This window comes from Orbilia oligospora (genome assembly GCF_000225545.1).
Source record: "Orbilia oligospora ATCC 24927 unplaced genomic scaffold scaffold00006, whole genome shotgun sequence".
NCBI lineage: Eukaryota > Fungi > Ascomycota > Orbiliomycetes > Orbiliales > Orbiliaceae > Orbilia > Orbilia oligospora.
The window spans coordinates 1,534,297-1,553,814 of NW_011645563.1; the positions used below are offsets into that span (position 1 = coordinate 1,534,297).

Here is a 19,518-nt window from a genome sequence, read left to right on the forward strand (position 1 = left end):
AGTCCAGAAAATATGCAACATTGTGGCCCGGCCTAGATTTGTAATAACCTTAATTCAGATTGATTGCATAATATGTACAGGGCGGTGTACCTGATGAGAAAGCCCTAAGAGGTATCTAAACGTGTGAACACGGATGGGTGTGTACATGTGGCTGCGCGGCTCAAGTTAATCATTTAACTAATCCTTCAAAATCCCACAGCAACAGTTTCAACACTGCATAAACACCTGTATGTGGAACTAGTCAACCTTGCGAATTCGTCACTCCCAATCCAGCTATACTAGTTTGAGACCCATTCCTAAATAGGGATCCCTTAAATTAGTCATCAGAAACTGACGTGTGTAACCGTTATACCTCTAAAATATTAATATTGCTTAGCTATGCTGAGCTACATATTGAAGTCGTTATACATGAAAATTAGTCTTTGCAGAAAGGATCTCGATGGATCACATGAGTGCTTCCACACCGCATTTATTGACGTATAACTGGAGGGTAAACTACTCTCTAGCTCTGTCCGAGGCCGCCTCGTAGACGCCTTGGAAGTTAACGTCACTGCCCTGGTGGTTTATGTTAATATCAATATCCATATCAATATCCACAAGATCAAGAAAGCGCGATGTTGACAACTCGCATCTCTCGTCACAGGAGATATCCAAAGCGCAGTAACGTTAGGCGCGTGGCCTACCCAAAGTGTATAATACATGTAGCGTGGTTTCAGTGTGGTTCGGACTCATTTTCGATCAAAAGTCAAGTCAGTTTTCAGTTTACCGAGGCCAATTCAACGAATCCGGGAAGAATCCCAGCTTGTGTAACGTTGGGACGACAGAGGAAGGGCAACTTTGTGTTGCCACTGGTTGTGGCCGGAATATACCGGCACGCGCTGGGTTGCAAACACGATCGTTTTCTCAACTTCAAGGCAGCTACAGATCTAGATGAAAGATATAGACCTGACTTCGACCAATCTTCTTTACACTCCCCATCCGGAGGGGGGCTGGCCTGGGTAGACTCGAATGATGCTCCGTCATCCCACTTCGCTTTTGATATTTCACTTTCGTTTTTGAAAATGATAAACCACTCAAGTTTCCGAGGCATTTAACATTCCACCGTTTAATTCCCTCTCTGCAACTTGACACCAGCTCTGTTATAATTATGCGGCACAACTTGCTGAATCGAATCAAGTTTTGTGAACCAAAGCACTTGAGCGTCCGTGCTTGACCCACAAACCTCAGGAAGTTGCTCGAAGACCTAGCTTCTCCGGCTACCCATGCTTTCACAAGAACCTAGTGAAACGAGCGTCCAACACCAGTCGCGTTGCGACACATCACTGTCGAATGGCTGACACTATCCACGGCGAGCCCTCGTGACCTTTCTGAACCGCGACTCCATGCATATGTATGCACCTCCCTCATCCCACATCGGATGCATAATTTTTCCTCTAAGCTGGTAAAACCTCTGGAGGTTCAAGGAAATGTGCATGTGGGGGCGGTATTTTTTTTTGGTTCTGGGTGGATTTCGAATCAAGGGGGGGTTCGATTCGTTTCGGCACCCCGCAAAATGCTCCAAGCAAGCGGTTGCCAGGATTTGTCGATTCGAGCGGCCAAGTGCCGTTCGGCAGCATTAGTTGGGCGGGATATCCGTTTCGCCTCCATCTCACATATGTTCTGGTGACTTGGCACCGGAACATTCGATACGAACAGCAAGGAAAAGTATGGGTGCGGCCAATCTTTTGAGTCAAGGTGTCGAGCGCAATACACTGTTACTTATTGCGAGGAAAATACTCTTGATGAAGAAAGGGACTTCATGTTGATCGCCTGAGATTACGAATGAAGAGGAATTGGAAACTGAACCCTATTGAAGGCATCCACTGAGCTCTGCGAAATGAAAAACGAAAAAAAAAAAAAAAAGTGAGAGAAGTGGTCTTCTAAACACCAGTTTCGTTAGTCATTGTGGGGGTGCATAGCACCCTAGAGCTTTTGAACGAGAGCAACTGGTTCCTTAAAACGCGCATAGGAAAGGGCTTCGATGCTCATGTTGTGTTCATGCATGCATCTTGCGAAAGATCAGACAAAAAAATTTTCAAATGAGCGTCTCCGAGCGGATAGTAAAGAGGGCACGCTATAGATCCTCCTCATTCCTGAAGTCTGGTTTGCAGTATAGGTAGTAGTGTGTGACCCGGGTTCCTATAAATGTTCCCCATATCCCACCCAGCAAGGACTAGCTTCCCCAGATTTTCACTGCACCCCATACAGAGATCCAACACTACGCCAGTATTAGAATACACGGCTCACCTGCGGTCTGAGGAACGCTTTTTATTTTATTTCATTTTCGACTTCAAGCAACGAGAATTAATTAAGACCACCAGGCAACACCAAAGCTCTCTCGTCATCTCATCAATACCATCCATACTCTCCTCCACCTCAAAAATCGAATGCCTCAAGCAGCTATCCGTTTCTGCTATTTCCAGCTCCAGAAACCTCCTTAACTCAAGTCGAAGACTCCAAATCGACGTCCGTTCTAGGTCATAGGACAATCCCTTCCCAAGTGGTTGCAGCGTCTGTCATTACCAATCCCAATTGAACGATTCCTGGTGTTTCGAGTACGTAATCGAATCACGAGAAGGCTACAGCTGTTGCAACAAACACCAACACAGTCACGCAGAACACCATCTCGGATATTTCAAATTTACGATATTCGTCGCCTGTGGTACGTGAAACCCCTCAAGAATTGCTACTACTCTGTAGATATTATAGCTATATCGATATTGGAGCTCAAGGCTTAATAAGGATTCTAAAGGGTTCGATATCTTTTTCGATAGGGCGTTTCCGATTGGCTGTCTCAACCTCCTGTAAAGCTCGGACTCAGAATCAGTATCAAACACTAAACGATCCTTGTGGTTGGTGCCTGATATCCACGAAAGAATCCACAATGTCACAAAAGCCTATTACGGTCCCTCCCCCGCCTGCCGGGATTCTCAAAAACTCACCGCGATTGACGGCTCCGGCTACAAATGCGAAATCGGACTGCGACAAGTGTTCCGTCCATACCAAGAATGGTGCCACAAAGGGCAACGAGGGCGAGTCCGAGCAGTCTAACTGTGCTGCCTGTGGCGAATGGTTGTCATGTATTTGCGGTGGCATCTACTTTGTCATTTGCTGGACCTGCGCTTTGAGCGGTGAGGTCAAGAGTCACAAAGATGTCCGTCGCGGCAGTGGCTCTGGTGGAAACGCTCTTAGAAAGGGGAGCACTGCTAGTTGCACCTGTGGTAATAGACCCGGATGAGATTCTTCTGTTTGAATTATGTGTGTTCAGCACATGCGTTAAAACTTTCTTGCAGAATTCGGGTTTCCTTGCTTGGCTCTTAGCGTGGCACTTCTCGATACTTCTCTACTCAATAATCCCCGATAAATCTTAATCATCTTCTCTTATTCCTTTTAGCTCTACCTTGAATGCTGTTCGCTTCCGCATAATTTAGCCGGCCTTCTTGTTCTTCATGGTGTTTAGTGTGACAAATGGATTATGACTAGTCTCATATTTGCAGTGCAATTGTATACGATATCCCATCTTGAACGAATTGACGTTGACACTCCGAATGGTATCTTTCCCCTTCTTTTTTAAAAACCCGATACTTTAATACTACTGTATCCTAAGACTACACAAAGAATTTACTACAGAGTATACATAATCCAGTGGATCCATAATTATCGTTTATGTTGCGGTCAGTTTCTACGTTCTAGCCATAATATGTATATAAATATTCATAGGCGTTTATCAATCGAGCTAGTCTATTGGAAACGGGCTCCAGGACGCGTGCGCTTACAGAGAGGGTAAAGGTTGAAAATTTAAGAAAAAATGAGGTTGAGTTCGATCGATTACAAGGCTCTACACCCCTTCCTGCTATCAAGTAAGGGTAAATTAAGATATTTTAATGATTCGAAGCCGAATAAGGCGACATCAGTACCATATGGTCATGCATGGTATGTCTACAAAGTCGGCGCCTACTACTTCTTAATCAATCTAGTGATTCTCGATCGGCGTAAGGCAAATTTGGCGCTCTGATCGATAAGGATCTGACATATAGATCAGTGGCTGGTGTGAGAATGACTTAATATTTCCTGCATCAATATGACGGTCTCTAGCGGTTTTCCTCAACTTGGCAAGTATTATGTGGCTCGGACCATTCTGATATAATCTTATTATATCAAGGCGATAGCAACTAGCTGCTTTTGGTCACGATCTAAATCTATAGAAAGCCGTTGCAACAGATATCCTGGCCTGAGCTTTGTTTCGGGTATTAAATTTGGTATTTCGTTGGATACCGAATATAGCTTTATCTATCCAATGTTGGTCTTGATTGCATCCCGATTTTTGGAATTTAACTCCAACCAGCTGTAATTTATATATCGGTATTAAGGCGGTAACCTTCGGAAAGTCTTGTAAGCCGGCCAAATATGCAAATGCTATCCAACATATCATATTAGATACCATTTTTGGAAAAAGGCTCAATATGTCTACTGTCGATATCGACGCGATGATCTAGTTTTAGTCTAAGGCTTCGAGGCTGCTAATATTAATTTGGTCCCAACTCCTGCTAGCCGCATGCATGTCTCGGTCGACACACGGGTCCGAACTGACACAGTTTAAAATTCAGACGAAAGGTGCGCTTCGTGTTGTGTCTGCCGACACGAGACAAGACGAATTTTGCGAGAGTAGCGAGACCGGATGAAAAAGGGATTAACTAGTAGCACTTCGTACCTGTATCACAATTGTGCGCTACAACATTCCTTGGGCCCTGTACCTTCTACTCTGGGCTGGCATCGTGGGGCTCGATTGTTTCGTCGGTGCTCGCCGTTTTCAATTCGTCTCCTGTCGGTAGACTCTGGAATAGACACCTTTCGCTAACATACTTTATCTCAGCAGAGCCTCGGGTGCTGGAAATCCCCAGCCTTGAGGGACATCTCCGAAATTTCGCAAACTTAATCGGAAAGATGGGCGCCATCCCCAGATTTTCTTGAAGAAATGAGCAAGGGACAGACGGCAAAGCTTAAACAAGTGGCTGAATGCGCCATGACGCTCGATCTTGCACACCTTTTGGCTCCTGTAACACAGATTGGAAAGGGGTCAAAAAGACCGGGTATTTTAAAGTGGGTTTGTCGCCAAACAACCACTTTTTGCTTTGCTCTTTGGGATGCAGACAAACGGATTGTTCAACTGCGCATGCTGTCAAACAAGTGAAATATAATGCTTGACGGATTGTGCAGCGAGCTGATATTGAAGTAAGGGATGCATCTGTATCGATAGCAGTAATACTCGCTATAGTAAGCAGACAATCTTATTTCCATTGATGCGAAGTGGTTTGTATTCCTCTCAAGCCTCTATCACTGCCAAGAAAATTAAGCTTGTGACTTCGAGAATTTGTCTCTCGAAAAACACTCAGTTTTCAAGAAAGCCGAAAGAAAATAGTCGTCGTACTCCAGTCTATATTCGGCTGGGATTTCTTGAAGCACACGGAAAACCAATTGAGCCAGAGTGCCGAAGCCTGGGTATCCTGGTCCCCAACTCAGGTAAATTCCTTTTCCGTGTATTCCGCCCAAGGTACCATTGCCTCGCTGCACTCTTGTTTCTTCTGTGAGCAAATTTCCTCCTTAATATTGTTTTTAGGGGATAATTTTAGAATAGTGATCAAGTGGACCGCTTTGAGCTGTTGAGGCGATTTCGAAATTTCGATTGGCAAGGCAAATAGCTTCGCCAAGTGTTCCAGTGTCCAAGCGAGAAGAGACTCGAAGATCACTCAAGATCTTTATTTCTCAAATACGTTATCGCCCAAAGAGTGCTAAAGCTGTCAAAATCTGTTCTGTGAGTGGTTGGTAATTTACTACTGCAAAAAGTCGTCACGGTGCAATTTCCAACGGTGGAGAGCGCCTGGCTCCAACCAGTGGGAAAAATAGCTTGAGCCTCGATTAGGGGCAGTCGGTTCAACGTTGGACAGGAAAACCAACCAATACAAAGGATGAGGACCTTGTCTCCACAAACCCCTAATATGAAACGCCTTACCCGAAGGGTATGCACATGATTGGTCAGGAAAGATCCCACGAATGACCCTTCTGCCAGGTACCGCTCAGCAGAATAAGCGATTGAGCAGGTGAAGATAACTGTTGCTAAAAATTAACATCCACGATTACGCAGAAGACTGGCATCTTTGGGGGATGTTGTGAGAACGAATGAACACAAGTAGTGGTGCACCGCGGCCTAGCGCCTACGCCCGCAACAATAATACCAGTTATTTTCAGCATGAACTTACCACTTCGAGAAGTCGCAAATATGAGAATTCAAGACATTATCCTGTCAGAGCTCTCAAGATGCAATTTGCAAAAGTACCCCTTTTCCTTTAGTGACTGAGGCGATGTGCTAATGCAAGTTGACAGCGCATGGCGGATGCGACCTCAATTGGGACCTCATTTGGAGACCCATGGCGACAACCTTGGTTCCTACCGCCCAGCACCCTGCGCAGGCTCGTTGGCAGCCTGACACCCTTGTTGGGGTTTGTCTGGGCGCATGGGTATCGCAAGCTGCTGTTTCATATGCGCCCACGATAAAATGGACTGGTTTCCCTCAGATTCGACTGACCTTCCTTCCTTCTATCCTCCACCGCACTACGGGCTTCTTTACTGTTCTTCTCTGTCGGTTGTCAACAACCTGCATCTGTCGTTTTTGCTCATATTTGGGCGTCCATTCTTTCACAAACCAGTACATTCATTTTCCAACAATCCCAACGCAACATTTGCAACTTTTTTCAATTCGATTCGAGAAATTTCAGTTTTATTTTTATTTCAACAGCTTGGTTCTGCATATCTCAATAACTTCATTTCAAAATGCGTTTCCAACATCTTGCCCTGGCTTTGGCCTTGTCTTCGACCGTTTCTGCCGGTGTCGACTATCTCGACAATGGTGCTGCTTCTAATGCGACCACCAGCTGCACTAAGAACCTTGCGGTTCCCACTGATACTCCAAATACCGACTACGGAAATGTTCCAGTGAACAACCCAACCACCACCCTCCCAGTTGACTATGAAAATGGTCCATCTTCGGAGCCTGTCCCAGCTCCAACTGATATTCCAAACTATGGAGATATTCCAGAATCCGAGCCTGTCCCAGCTCCAACTGATGTTCCATATGAGGGAGAACCATCATCTGAGCCCGTCCCAGCTCCAACTGACATTCCCTCCTATGGAGAGGTCCCGGAGTCTGAGCCCGTCCCAGCACCAACTGATGTTCCATATGAGGGAGAGCCATCCTCTGCTCCAGTCCCAGTTCCTACCGATACTGGATACGGAGATGTCCCAGAGTCTGAGCCAGTTCCAGTCCCAGCTCCAACTAGCACCAAGTGCACCAAGGGCCAGAACCCATCTTCCGATGCCGTTCCTACCCCTACTGGAATTCCCTACGGAAACAATCCCGACACTTCTATCGAAGCTGTCCCAACCACCGCCCCAACTGGAATCCCATACGGAAATGTTCCCGAGTCCGAGCCTGTCCCACAACCAACTTCCTACATCACCACCACCACTGTCTATGACACCGAGATCGTGACCAAGCCATGCGATGCTTGCGCCGAGCAGACCTACACTCAGCACATCACTGAGACCATCACCGTCCCATGCACCGGTGTTCCAAAGCCAGTCGAGACTACTTGCACTGAGACCATTGATATCACCGAGACCATTATCTCCACTCGTGTCAACACCCACTACACCACCATCGTTGTTCCATCTGAGACCCCAGTCTGCCCTGGCGGATACGGATGCCCACCAATCCCAGCTACCACTGAGACTCCAGAGTACCCACCAGTTGAGACTGAGACCACCCCAGAATACCCACCAGTTGAGACTGAGACTACCCCAGAGTATCCTCCTGTTGAGACTACCCCATCCTACCCACCAGTTGACACCCCAGTCTGCCCAGGCAGCCCTAACTGCCCAGAGGAGACCTACAGCAGCACTGTTACTCTCCAGAGCACTGTCTATGTTCATACCATCCAGGGTACCACCACCTCCACTGTCACCTACGAGACCCCAGTTGCTGTCCCAATCCCAGTCTGCCCAGGTGGATACGGATGCCCAGAGGAGACCCCAGTCGCCATCCCCACTCCAGTTTGCCCTGGCGGTGGATATGACTGCCCAACTACTCTTGCCACCACCCCAGTTCCAGTTCCAACCTACGCCCCAGTCTGCCCTGGTGGATACGGATGCCCAGCTACCAACGAGACCACTCCTACCGGAGTTGTCCCACCAGCCTACACTGGCGCTGCCGGCAAGGTCCAGATCACTGGTCTCTTCGCCGCTTCTGCCATCATGGCTGTCTTTGCCATTATGAATTTGTAAATGTGGACATGACAAATACATAAAAGCTTTGAAAGGTAGTAAATGAAGCGTCTCTGTGTGTGCATAGATTCAAGAAAAAACTGGGTTTTAGTTTGTTTTCGTTCTTTTCTCTTTTGTATCTAAAATACCTTTTTATTCCATTAGCGTAATTTTTAGTTATGGTGCATAAGCCTGTGTGCGGATGTATCTTGCATTCTTATCCCCTCCTTTCCTGGCATCTTGGCATATGATACCTACTGTTTATTGTATTTTTTTCTTTTATTTCCTTTGTTATTTTTATTTGTTGTATGATAGTGGTGTGTGAGAGGTGCGAGAGGAGAGGTGGAAGTTGTGGAAGTTGGAGGAAATAGAAAAGCTGTTTGATTCGTTTGTGACGAGTCTGTGTTCATCAAAATATCGTCCCATAAATTCCGTGCCGTAAATTTTCAATCTTTAGTGGATATCGACGCGGACACCAGCATACTAGTCTACAATTATATATATCTTTGGCCTTTTCCAAACTGACGACAGACTACTCTGTGTATCGGGCTGTCTATTCGATCGACTCACAATCAACTGGATGTCGGACCCAAAAGCGTTGAGATCCAAACATGCGGCCTGTGGGTTGGAATTCTACATTGGATCCCTGGTATTCAGAATGGATTCTGCAAATAAAAGGATATCTACCTTCATGCCCAACTCCTGATCCTGTGGGATATCTTCCTCAATCAATTGTGCTTTGCACCCTAACTACCGATCGGCAGTCTCGAGAACTCGATTCACTGAATTGCTATAAATCACCTAACACATTTGCGGAAAAATATCGTCGTGGCTCCTAATATCTCAGAACAAAACAAAATGAAAAAAAAAAAAAAAATAGAGTTGGATCTACAACAGACGCGATTCTCACCTGGTCACCCACGGTAATACTGAGCGCCCGATAAGAGGCTTATATAGCGCAGAGCGGACGGGATACGTAGTAGTCCTCTTTCTGTGGTCGTAGATATCAGCAATTGAGATTTGCGGACTCTTAACTCGAGGAGCTCACACAGGGTTTAGGGCTATCGCAGGGGTCAGTTACGGTTATATTCCTTATTGGGAAAGTCGAACACAAAACGCTACTCCAACTTGGGCTTCAAAAACTGAAAATAAGTTTGGATACATGGCGTTTGAATGCACTTAGAATTTGGTTGATTGGCTGATGGTTGGGTCCCATGCCGACATTGGATCTATAGGTGGGAATGTGTTGGAGAGTGATTGGTTTGTTGGGTTTTGTTACTGATGTCGATCCGTCTTATTTCGCCCTCCGCTCATTGTAGTGTGTAACTATAGTATTTGTTGGTACAGATATACCTTATATCGATATATTCAGCCTGTTGGATGCCGGATGCCGAGAGTCGATATGATCGCCGGCCCAGAACTCATGGAAATTTTCATGGGAATATCTTGGCGAGGGTAGGGAAGTTATGTGTTGCACGAAGTCACGTTCGTCTATCGTCTCTTATTAGCGGTCTCATGGCCGACTGGTCTCGCTGATAACCCGAAGTCCATGGCCGACCTGCTTTTCCAGACACAGCTGGTATATCTATTATAATTATATTTTGTACGATAGAATTCAGATCTGAGTACCTAGGTAGATAATTAAAGCTAAAAAAAAGTGGCGGAAACATAGACCCAATCGATCCACAACAAATTCTTAATAAACAATCTAGGTTCAAGAGCCGCAAAGTTGGCCTCAAGCCAGTGCACCAATAGGATCCCACAATGGCAATGCCGTTGGTTCTTGTTTAAGAATATCCTTGATCTCTTGGCTGACGAAGTCTGGCCCAACGACGGCTTGATAACAGTACTCATTCATCCATCCATCGGTCATTACAAACCATCCCTTCTCCCCGCTTCCTTCGCCCCATGAGTTCTGAACCTTCCACTTAACTGACTTCCCGTCAACACTAGATAATTTGCGGATTCAGTTAGTATACTAGGTTGATGTAGAAAGGATATGCGTATACATATGTCAGCTAGAAACCTACATGTGGACACCGTTTAATGTCATGGCATGCGTCATTCTGCTCTCACCAACTAACAGTCTCTCTGCCTTGTTCAATCCTAGCTCCGTATCAAATGCTAGCTTGTAATCGAACAACTTTGTATCCATGATTCCCAACTTGGAATCAGAAAACTTGCCCACGTCACACCCAAAGAACACTGGATGGTCTTTCTTGATCATTGCGACTATAGCGGCTTTCATTGTTGCCATGTCAACATTGACATATCGTATTGGTTTCCCACCAAAGACATTGTTAAGTCTTGAGACTGTATACAATTTCCCATACTCATGTCGTGGATCGTTGATCAGTGAGAAGTGGGAGGCGGCCTTGTAGCCAATGAAATCCTTGAAGAAGCTAATAGGTGTAATGTTGGGATAGGAGTGGAATTTTCCAAGCGAGTCTCTGAATTCCCAGGTGAAAGTCTCATCTGGTTTAGGAGGGGGGCCGAAACAGGTAACAAGGATGTTATATACGGTGTTGACCATCTTTGATTTTGCGCGCTGAATAGCGTGAAGGCTGAGGCCAGAGGAAGACATTGCACGACTTTTTGGTGATATCGAAATTAGTGACCTGGCAGGCTCGGGATAGGGTGAATGTATTCATAGAAAAGTGCTTACAGCTGAAGAGCAAATTCCCGGAGCTTGCTTGTCACGAGAGCATTTACTCCACGAGAGTTCATCGAGTTGTAAGTGTCGGGATACCTATGAGTTTTCTGATTGTGAGCTTTGTTTAGTGGAGCTGATCGTAAAGTTCCCCCACATACAGTTTTTGAGGGACAACTCCATAGCGCTCAACAAGGTTTATAATCTATATATATAATGTCAGCCTTTAATAGCTTCGCAAAGTTATTCTAGGCCATCTAACCATATCCCACTGCCCACCGTCGTTAACTGGAATCTTGAGGAGTTCGTCGACGATTCGCGAATCAAGAGGTTCCTCGGATGTATCAATGATTTCTATTGGGTCGGTCTCGTTAGCTTCGCTCTTCGTTGTAGAGGGGATATCCAACACTAGGAACTTTTGCATACGTTCAAGGAAGAAGTTTGCCTTCTCTAACTTGTCCCTATAAAACTTTGTTGTTAGCCCAGCTATCCCAGCTCCATACGAAACCTATTGACTTGCCAGAAAAAGAGATATTGCTGTGACAGCTCGAAGTTTTCGAGCTTGTACTTCTTCATCAAGTAAACTAGTCAATCTTTTAGTCCTAACCATCAGCCGGTCTAGCACACTTGGGCAATATACCTCTAAGAACTGATGTCGCTGCGAAAATCCAGCACCTCCCCGAGCTCCTCTGATTTGTGATAGGGGCACCGTCAAAGGAAATTTGATCCGAAAAAACTTGTGCGTCATCAATTACAGCGTTAGGCTGTTGTATTATTTGCTTCATATCATTTTTGGAAACGGCAGCCAGCGCAAGAAGGTTCTATCCCACGGATCCGTTACATAAGCGAGCCTCCATTTATTATGCGTTGTTCATGTTGTATTTTTACGCTACCTTTGGTTCGGCGAGGAACTGCTCTTCCCACCTTTTGATCGATTTGATTGTAAGTTCTCTGTATACAAATCCTGCGACTTGTTAAAATAGGAGTATGTATATTTGCGGGCTTTTTTTTTGTTGGCCGTACCCTGATCATCTTCTGCGAAAGATAGAGATTTGAGAAGGTCGTATGCGGACTTCTCATATTTGATTTCTGTAGTCTCGTTCCCAACCCAATCGGGTGTTTGAACACCTGCCGTCGACTGCGCTTGGCCCATTTCTGGTAGAATTTACAGTTGCGTCCGGGCTTACGAAGAGTATCTATTTTGTAGCTCCGTCTTATGCGCGATGCTTTGAAGGGTATTTTATGGGATAGGGCACTGTGGTGATGATGCGCCGTTGTGTTTACTCGAGCTGCACTGGTGAAAGCGTTTGATAAAGTTAGATGAGAGCGTTTCCCGCGTGTTATAAGTGATTCATGCAGCTCATATGCGATGATGTGGATTGCGCGATGCCCAGTGACCCCGCTAGTTATACACCGCAGTCTATGCATCAGCTGTCAGCTTGATGTAGGAACCTTGGCATCGACTTGGTTCTGATTGGCGGACTGGAGTGGGCTTGCAACACGATACACAACACAAAGTACCATGCATGTCTGGATGTGGGCTGCTGTTGACTGGTCTTCTGCGGCTAGATTTCCAAATTATTGGACTTAAACAGCAGCTGGGGCGCCTCCGCAGATAATGCTTTACTCGAGTTGAAGCTGGCCTCATACTGCTACATTTGTGTTATGATGTATTATAATTATAAGCGATGGAGGTATGTATACATTTGTGATCTTGAAACTTGTGGGGATCTACGGGGCGAAAGTCTAAGGAACTGAAAGTAGCCTCCACAGATACGAAATTATCGAACAGGTGAGATGGCCTCTGGGTAATAATGCTAAGGCTTCCGCTCAACGCTTTATCAATTTGGAGTGTGCTAATTTAGACCTTGACGTGAGTTAGCCGAGTGATACTTATGGGATCTGGTATAAAGTACGTACCTAGTTAGTAGGATCGATCTTTAGGTTAATTATAATGGACTTTGGAGTAAACTATGTCGCTGGGCTTGCCTCAAATGCCATCGTGAGAGCGAGTCCCCTAGTATGCCGAGTTATAATCTCGACCCAATAAATATATTCGAGTTCGGGTTTTACTTTGGTCTGATTGAACGCGTATAGCGAGTTGTTCTCACTTCTATAGCCATATACATTCGCATGCGCATATGGACGAGAGCATCTAAAAAACCGACCTTCGATTTCTTTGCTGCAAATTCAAGGGTATACATTTTCGCTGTAGAGCTGCGATGTAAGAAATCGTACCATCTGTGTAGGTATGCGTCGAGGATTTTGAAAGGTAGTCAGAATACTAGACGAGTCAGAATCAACAAATCGAGTCTCATTCGTGCTCGAGTAGCTAGGCCATGCGGTGCGCTCAAAATCCGTTAATTATGGTACGCACTGACCCCACTACCATATATTCTGGGTATATATCTGCTTCGAAGACCTTTGAATCCTGGCTCAGTTTTCCGAGGCGTATAGAATTTCCTTCCCATCTTGTGGAGAAACTTAGGCGAATATTACTATTATTTTATTCGATACTTTATAAGTGGTAATTCGGACCGGTACCTGGTAAAGTCATTAGCCGACGCAACAAACCTGCTGGGGTATGCTTGTGCCCAAGGCTCTTGGAACAATATATTTCTGCTCGTTCCCATACAATCCCATCCTTTCTTTGGAGCCTTCCTCGATTTTCCGACTTGGAATTCTTGTCTATGCGTGATTTGTTTCAACTTTGGTCTAGAATATGAGCTTCAACCTTTAAATATCCCACCAATAGTATTCGTGTTGTACTCAGGAGAGCTTGGAGGCCTTTAGGACATAGGAAAACCTTCAATTCTGAGCCCTTCGATCTATTATAAACCAAGAAACACTATCCTTGCCTGCTGGTAATAACTTGGCTCCGGAAATAGTGTCCCCGAAGGATAGTAACGTCCATTTGGTGAACAACGCGCTTGGACTATTTGACGAATATAGCAGATCTGGTTTAGCCATTGATTGGCATAGTGAGAACCATGGAAGAACTTATAGTTGTAAAGTTAATGCTGGGTTAAACATTTGGAGACCTCGGCTAGTTAAGCGGTACCCTACCCCTGACTCATATAGGGCGTTTCCATTTATCGAGAGAGTATTGTTGAATCTCCTTCGGGGGGAGCGGGCCTTCCTCCGCGGGCCTCCTGCCGTAATGGGTTCCGGGTACGGAATGCGGCCAAATCTAGACAGCTACCATCTAACTTCACAGCTCGTTGTTGATGGTGTACTACGACTAGGTAGCAATATAAATATTGGATGATCCGCCCCACCTCCATATCGATCGCACCTAAGGGACCAAGCCATCAAAGTACGTTGGAGACGTCAAATATATATTTTTTTACTTTGGGAAAGAGCTATATACTATCCTAAGATGTACTCTCTCGCGGTTATTACTGCCTTGCTTGCGGCAGCTCCCGCTCTTGCCCAAGCACCCCTCTGGGGCCAATGTACGTAGCACCTCTGAGAAAGGAAAAATCAACTGCGGCTTCTTTTAACCTGTTTTTTTAGGCGGTGGTGGTGGGTGGACAGGTCCAACCACTTGCGTTTCGGGAGCTTGCTGCCAGGTATGGCTCCGTTGTCTTTGAAGTTTTGGTGTACAGCATTATCTGACTAGAGATACAGTATTCCAATGAGTGGTATTCTCAATGTATTTCAGGATCTTGCGGTGGAAGCAACCCTCAAACAACCACTAGGACTACCACAGGTGGAACCACACAGCCGACTAACAGCGCGGGCGGCTGCGGTGGAGGTACTCCGGATGTGACAGTCACAGGCTCTAGCAGCTCGTATACGACTAAGAACAAGAGCGGTACCACCCTCTACACTGGCAACAACTACCTGTCGGCTATCAACGCCGCTGTCAATGGTATCAGCAATGGACAGAGAGTTTCCGTTATCGCATCTGGATCGATCGGCGCAAACACCATTTCAATCAGTAGCGGTAAAACTTTCGAAGTTTGTGGTACTATCGACGTTGGAAACAGAAGTGGTCGTGGTGCTATCGAGTCGACGGGGACAACTGGCGTTAATATCCCATACCTTACCATGACTGGTAACCCTTACTTTGGCCTCCTCTTTTATGGTACCCGAGACCTCACCCTTGGCCAAATTACCATGAACCTTAGCGGTGGAATGGGTATTCGCTTCCATCGTGATGAAGCTGCAAATTACAACGTTAAGATGGACACTATCCGAGTTACTGGCGCCGGTAGCCATGCTGTCGAAACGTGGAACATCAACGGTCTTACTATTAATCAAGTTATTGCACGAAACTGCGGTGAATGTGGTCTGTTGCTACAAAAGACCAACGATGCAAAGGTTGGTTTGGTCGATGGAAACAATGTGGCTGCTGGAACTGGTTATGCAACATTGAGGTTTGCGAATGAGAATGGTAGAGGGTCTGGAAACTGGAACACCAATATTTACATCGATAAAGTTGTCTCCCGCGGTGGCGGTCGTGGTATTTTCTGTGTCTCCCAATCTGGTGGAGCCGAAATCAAGACCATTGATCTCGCAAGTAACGGCAATAACGCTATTCTCATTGAGAACTGCTATAATGTAGCTATCAAGGGTGGTACCGTTAATGGGGGTGGAGAAGTTCGTCTTGCAGCTCGAACTGAATTTGCAAATAACAGAGATATCTCGATTACATTGAAGGTGGACGGTACGTCTGTCAGGGAGTCTCCGTGTGGCACCAACATCAAGTGGACCTTGTCAGGCAGCGGAAGCAGAAATATCTGTTAGAAGAGAATATGGAGTATTCTCAGGAATTCTGTATTATGATTCTGATATACACATATCTACTATTCTATAAGTGCTGGACTGAAGAAATATCATTCCATTGTATATAACATTATAACTGTAAATACGGTTTTGTGTTTCTGAAAATACCAATTCTTGGAATTCGCAAACTCTAAACTTAGTTACTGTAGCCACAATAGACTGGTTGGCCTATGCCCTTCGGCGGGCTCATGGCTCAAACTTGAAGAATAGGGTTGAGTAGGAAACCTGAAATTTCTATAAATGAAGTGTGCTATCGTAGCGTATGTTGTGGTCTGTTGCGAAGCCTGAGATCATGAGATGCCTACGTTGAAATCACAGTAAATCGTTAGCCAAGTCATATGGCAAATTTAAAAGCCCGCAGTTGGGTTCCAGTGAAAAACATGACCAGCTAAAAGTAATGAATGACGGTGCATGTATGCTACTAGCGACGAAAACTTCAATGTCCAGCTTGTATATCCTGGCCTTGTGTTGAAACTAGCCCTTTTAGCTTAGAAGCTGACAATATTAATATATTTTCGTTAAGATTTTAATACCGGAATACTCGAATTAGCTGAAGTTTATCTCGTAGTTTAATCGTGTATTAATCGAGTCGAATTTTTGTCTAGGGTTTGTGTAGCCCGGTGACGAGAGAATGCACACTAACTGTAAAGGTGCGGCTTATAATAGAATACTCTATATATCAATGGAGAAAATAAAAATTGTATATACATCTGACCATGGGACACTGTAGGCTGGGGTATGGGAAGCTCTGACTAATCTATATATATCAAGGACCCTTTTTGGTGTTTGCAAACGAAGAAACGGGTGAGAGCCCCTCTCTTCACCCCGGGATTTGTTTCAGTCTTCAGTATTTACTATCTTTACAACCACCCTTCGATGGAGTTTTGTTCTTTGGCTTTGGCTTATATTTACCCTTCGTCGCTTTTGGGGCGGGAGTCGAGGTTGCGGTTTTGCTCGGGACCTTTGAAGATGGAGACGAGGACCCTTTAATCTTTCCCCAGGTATAACCTGCATCCAGACATATACCAGTACAACCTTTGTCGCCTGGTAAGCAGTCAAGTCTTGGGTCTTTGATGCAATGTCCTTCTCCGTAGTCAGAATTTATGGGGCATCTATTATCGTCACCAAGGCACTTTCCTACGCTATCCAAGCATATACCCATACCATCGAGCATTACGTCCTCCCCAATGCACATTTCTCCGGCGCCTTCGTAGCATTTCTTGCCAGAAGAGCCGCCGCACCGATTCATTCCGTAAGATCTGTACTGGAACTTGTCGATCCATTTTTTTTCTACACACCAGCCACAATAGAGATTGGAAGGACACTTGCTAGTCGAATCTCTCAAGCAACGGTGATCCTCAGGACAGCTTTCGTGTTCGTTTTCACCACCGCACATTTTCGGCTCCTTGACGCAAAGACCGCCTGGTTGATCTTTAAGCCCGTATACACCGACGCACCTTTCGCCTTCCGCGCATTTGTCGTTATCGGAGGTACCGCATCGTGTTATCTCATCATCTGAGGCCTGGTGAGGTTAGCTTGTGGTGGACTAGTATATTATCATATTTATTTGAGAACGTACTCGTTTTAGCAGACCGCCGAAGGCGCCTTGTGGCGCGGCAGCCGTCAACGCTGCGAGAGTCGCTAAAATTAAGGCAGCTTTCATTTTTGTAGGATAAGAGAGATAATAAAAGTGCTGCGTAGACGGGCAGAAGTTATAATAATATCGTTGCTAAATAAACAAACATGATAATGCGGATAAAAGACGAAAATCCTCAATTTATAGGTTCTTAAATCTAAGATGAACTGACATGCCCCGCATAGAGTGTCCCTGCTTCTTAGCATGGGAATAATATCGTCTTGTAATATTCCATATATTCCCCCATATTAATATGTCCATCTGGATAGACGGAGCCGATAGTAGATCATAGAATGCGATATGCAGGTTTAGAAATACCATGTAGAGGGACTTGGAATTCGGATCAGCAAACAGTATTCTTCCCAGGATTCTACAAGACCACAAACAAGCTGTACTGCAGGAAACAAAAAAAGAAACGAAACAAAAGATAAAAATTTAAACTCGAGAGAGCAGGAGAATTGTCGTTAATTTAGGTGAGTCGGGCTTGTGCTGGTAGTGTCTGCCGAGGGTCAGATCGTCTGGCGTGTATCTTTCGGCTCAGAGGCCAAAAGAGCTTCCGCTGTATGTTGTCGGCTCTTTTAGTCAAGTAATTGTGAGAATATCCGGGTCGACCGGTCTTGAGTATATCGGACCTGATGCAAGCTGGCTGTATACTAGTGTTAAAAACGCATCGGAACATCCGTCTTCGGATCTTGGCACTAACTAGTCATCTGGCGGCTTCTGCTAACTAAAGTGTTGTTCATGGTGATGTTATAGTTAATGCATGACCTTATGATCATGGAAGCCTACCAAGCTTGAGGCCCGCTTCCGGTTGACTTAAAATCCCCCGAGCCAGTTACTGTCGACTATGGGTTCAAAGCTTAGAGTGGTACTCATGTTTTACACAAGCTTAAGATTTCACGACCTTGCTAGAGTCTTCAATCGCAAATGTTCTTGGGTGCGTGGCCGGAGGGCGAACGTGGGTTTGAAGCTGTACCATACCCTGACTTCGAGATTTTGAAGTCTGTGAACTAAAAATAATTTCAGGAAGTACTGGTTTTAGCGCTACATATAGATACCTTTCTGGTAATGTGATTAGCTGCTAGATTTGCTACCAAAAGTTTGTTACAAAAGTGGTAAAGTGGTAAAGTGACAGCGGGAGTTCGAAGGAGGCACTATCTTGAAGTGTATATTAAGAGGAGCCTGCTTAGGTAGTCTGGACCGGAGGATAGCGGGGTTCAGGACGGGTAGTTGGTTGTAATGTATTTTTGTTGTAGGTGGGGTCTTTCAGAAAGAATGATATCTAAGTTATAGCACTACTCACAAGAGGTTATAGAGCGACTATGACATGCTTTGTACCAAGCTATGGAGGGCTGAGGTACGTCTGGACTGCGTGGGTCGGGGCTGTGCTCTGTACCTGAGAATTGAAAACTGGTAACTTAAATCTCGTGTTGAGGAACAAAATACAACAATGCTGTTGGCCAATCATGTTACCTGTTAGCCGGTGCGGGAAGCCTGCAAACTTACCCTTTTTGAAATTGATGTGATTTCAGATAAATTAGCGGGCGCCCGACGATCATGATGTTGAATCGATCATGATCACGATAAATATCAAAATTTAAAAATGGACATGCCCCGCCTGTGTATGATGCTGTGGGCACTGGTTACCGTGATTTGGTAACTCCCACAGAGCGCCCCGTTACTCATAATGCAGTTGATCTCTGCCCATCCCTTCATTGCGATCGCTGTTCTCGGTACCCGACCCGGCCCGGTGGATCGAATACCGCGGCTTTAATTGCAACGTGATCAACATGCAAAATATATGTGAGGCCTTGCGGCATGTAGCAATTATGAGTAGTTTGATGTCGCACATAATTTTCAATTAACATTAATGCATTATATAAATTAACTTATACCGAAGGATGCTTGAATTGCGACAGCAGAATTATACTCGAATATTCTTTTAGGGAAAGTTATAGAGAGAATTATGTGGGATCCGGTCCGCCATAACTCGAGCATTCCGATTATGCGCTTAGAGATAGTACGAAGTAGGTTTCAGGGACACCTGGAAGGTGGACCGAGAGCCAGGGAAACAGATTGTGTTTGG

General features: G+C 45.3%; 5 protein-coding genes across 5 annotated transcripts; 3 read left to right on the forward strand and 2 right to left on the reverse strand.

Annotated features, from left to right (window-relative positions):
• Window positions 1–2,923: 2,923 nt before the first annotated feature.
• Window positions 2,924–3,277, forward strand: AOL_s00006g471 (uncharacterized protein; the record flags this gene model as incomplete). The annotated part of the gene is made up of 1 exon (XM_011119780.1): window positions 2,924–3,277. The coding sequence occupies one exon, from the start codon at window positions 2,924–2,926 to the stop codon at window positions 3,275–3,277; it is 354 nt and encodes a 117-aa protein (XP_011118082.1).
• Window positions 3,278–6,867: 3,590 nt separating this feature from the next.
• On the forward strand, window positions 6,868–8,376 carry AOL_s00006g472 (uncharacterized protein; the record flags this gene model as incomplete). Its single annotated transcript, XM_011119781.1, has 1 exon — window positions 6,868–8,376. The coding sequence occupies one exon, from the start codon at window positions 6,868–6,870 to the stop codon at window positions 8,374–8,376; it is 1,509 nt and encodes a 502-aa protein (XP_011118083.1).
• Window positions 8,377–10,090: 1,714 nt separating this feature from the next.
• AOL_s00006g473 (uncharacterized protein) lies at window positions 10,091–12,158 on the reverse strand (the record flags this gene model as incomplete). The annotated part of the gene is made up of 7 exons (XM_011119782.1): window positions 10,091–10,304; window positions 10,386–10,946; window positions 11,021–11,104; window positions 11,167–11,210; window positions 11,268–11,466; window positions 11,894–11,975; window positions 12,029–12,158. 7 exons carry the CDS (start codon window positions 12,156–12,158, stop codon window positions 10,091–10,093), a joined length of 1,314 nt encoding a protein of 437 aa, XP_011118084.1.
• A 2,226-nt stretch (window positions 12,159–14,384) lies between these two features.
• On the forward strand, window positions 14,385–15,757 carry AOL_s00006g474 (uncharacterized protein; the record flags this gene model as incomplete). The annotated part of the gene is made up of 3 exons (XM_011119783.1): window positions 14,385–14,460; window positions 14,522–14,577; window positions 14,636–15,757. The coding sequence occupies 3 exons, from the start codon at window positions 14,385–14,387 to the stop codon at window positions 15,755–15,757; spliced, it is 1,254 nt and encodes a 417-aa protein (XP_011118085.1).
• Window positions 15,758–16,640: 883 nt separating this feature from the next.
• On the reverse strand, window positions 16,641–17,459 carry AOL_s00006g475 (uncharacterized protein; the record flags this gene model as incomplete). The annotated part of the gene is made up of 2 exons (XM_011119784.1): window positions 16,641–17,318; window positions 17,376–17,459. The coding sequence occupies 2 exons, from the start codon at window positions 17,457–17,459 to the stop codon at window positions 16,641–16,643; spliced, it is 762 nt and encodes a 253-aa protein (XP_011118086.1).
• Window positions 17,460–19,518: the final 2,059 nt, after the last annotated feature.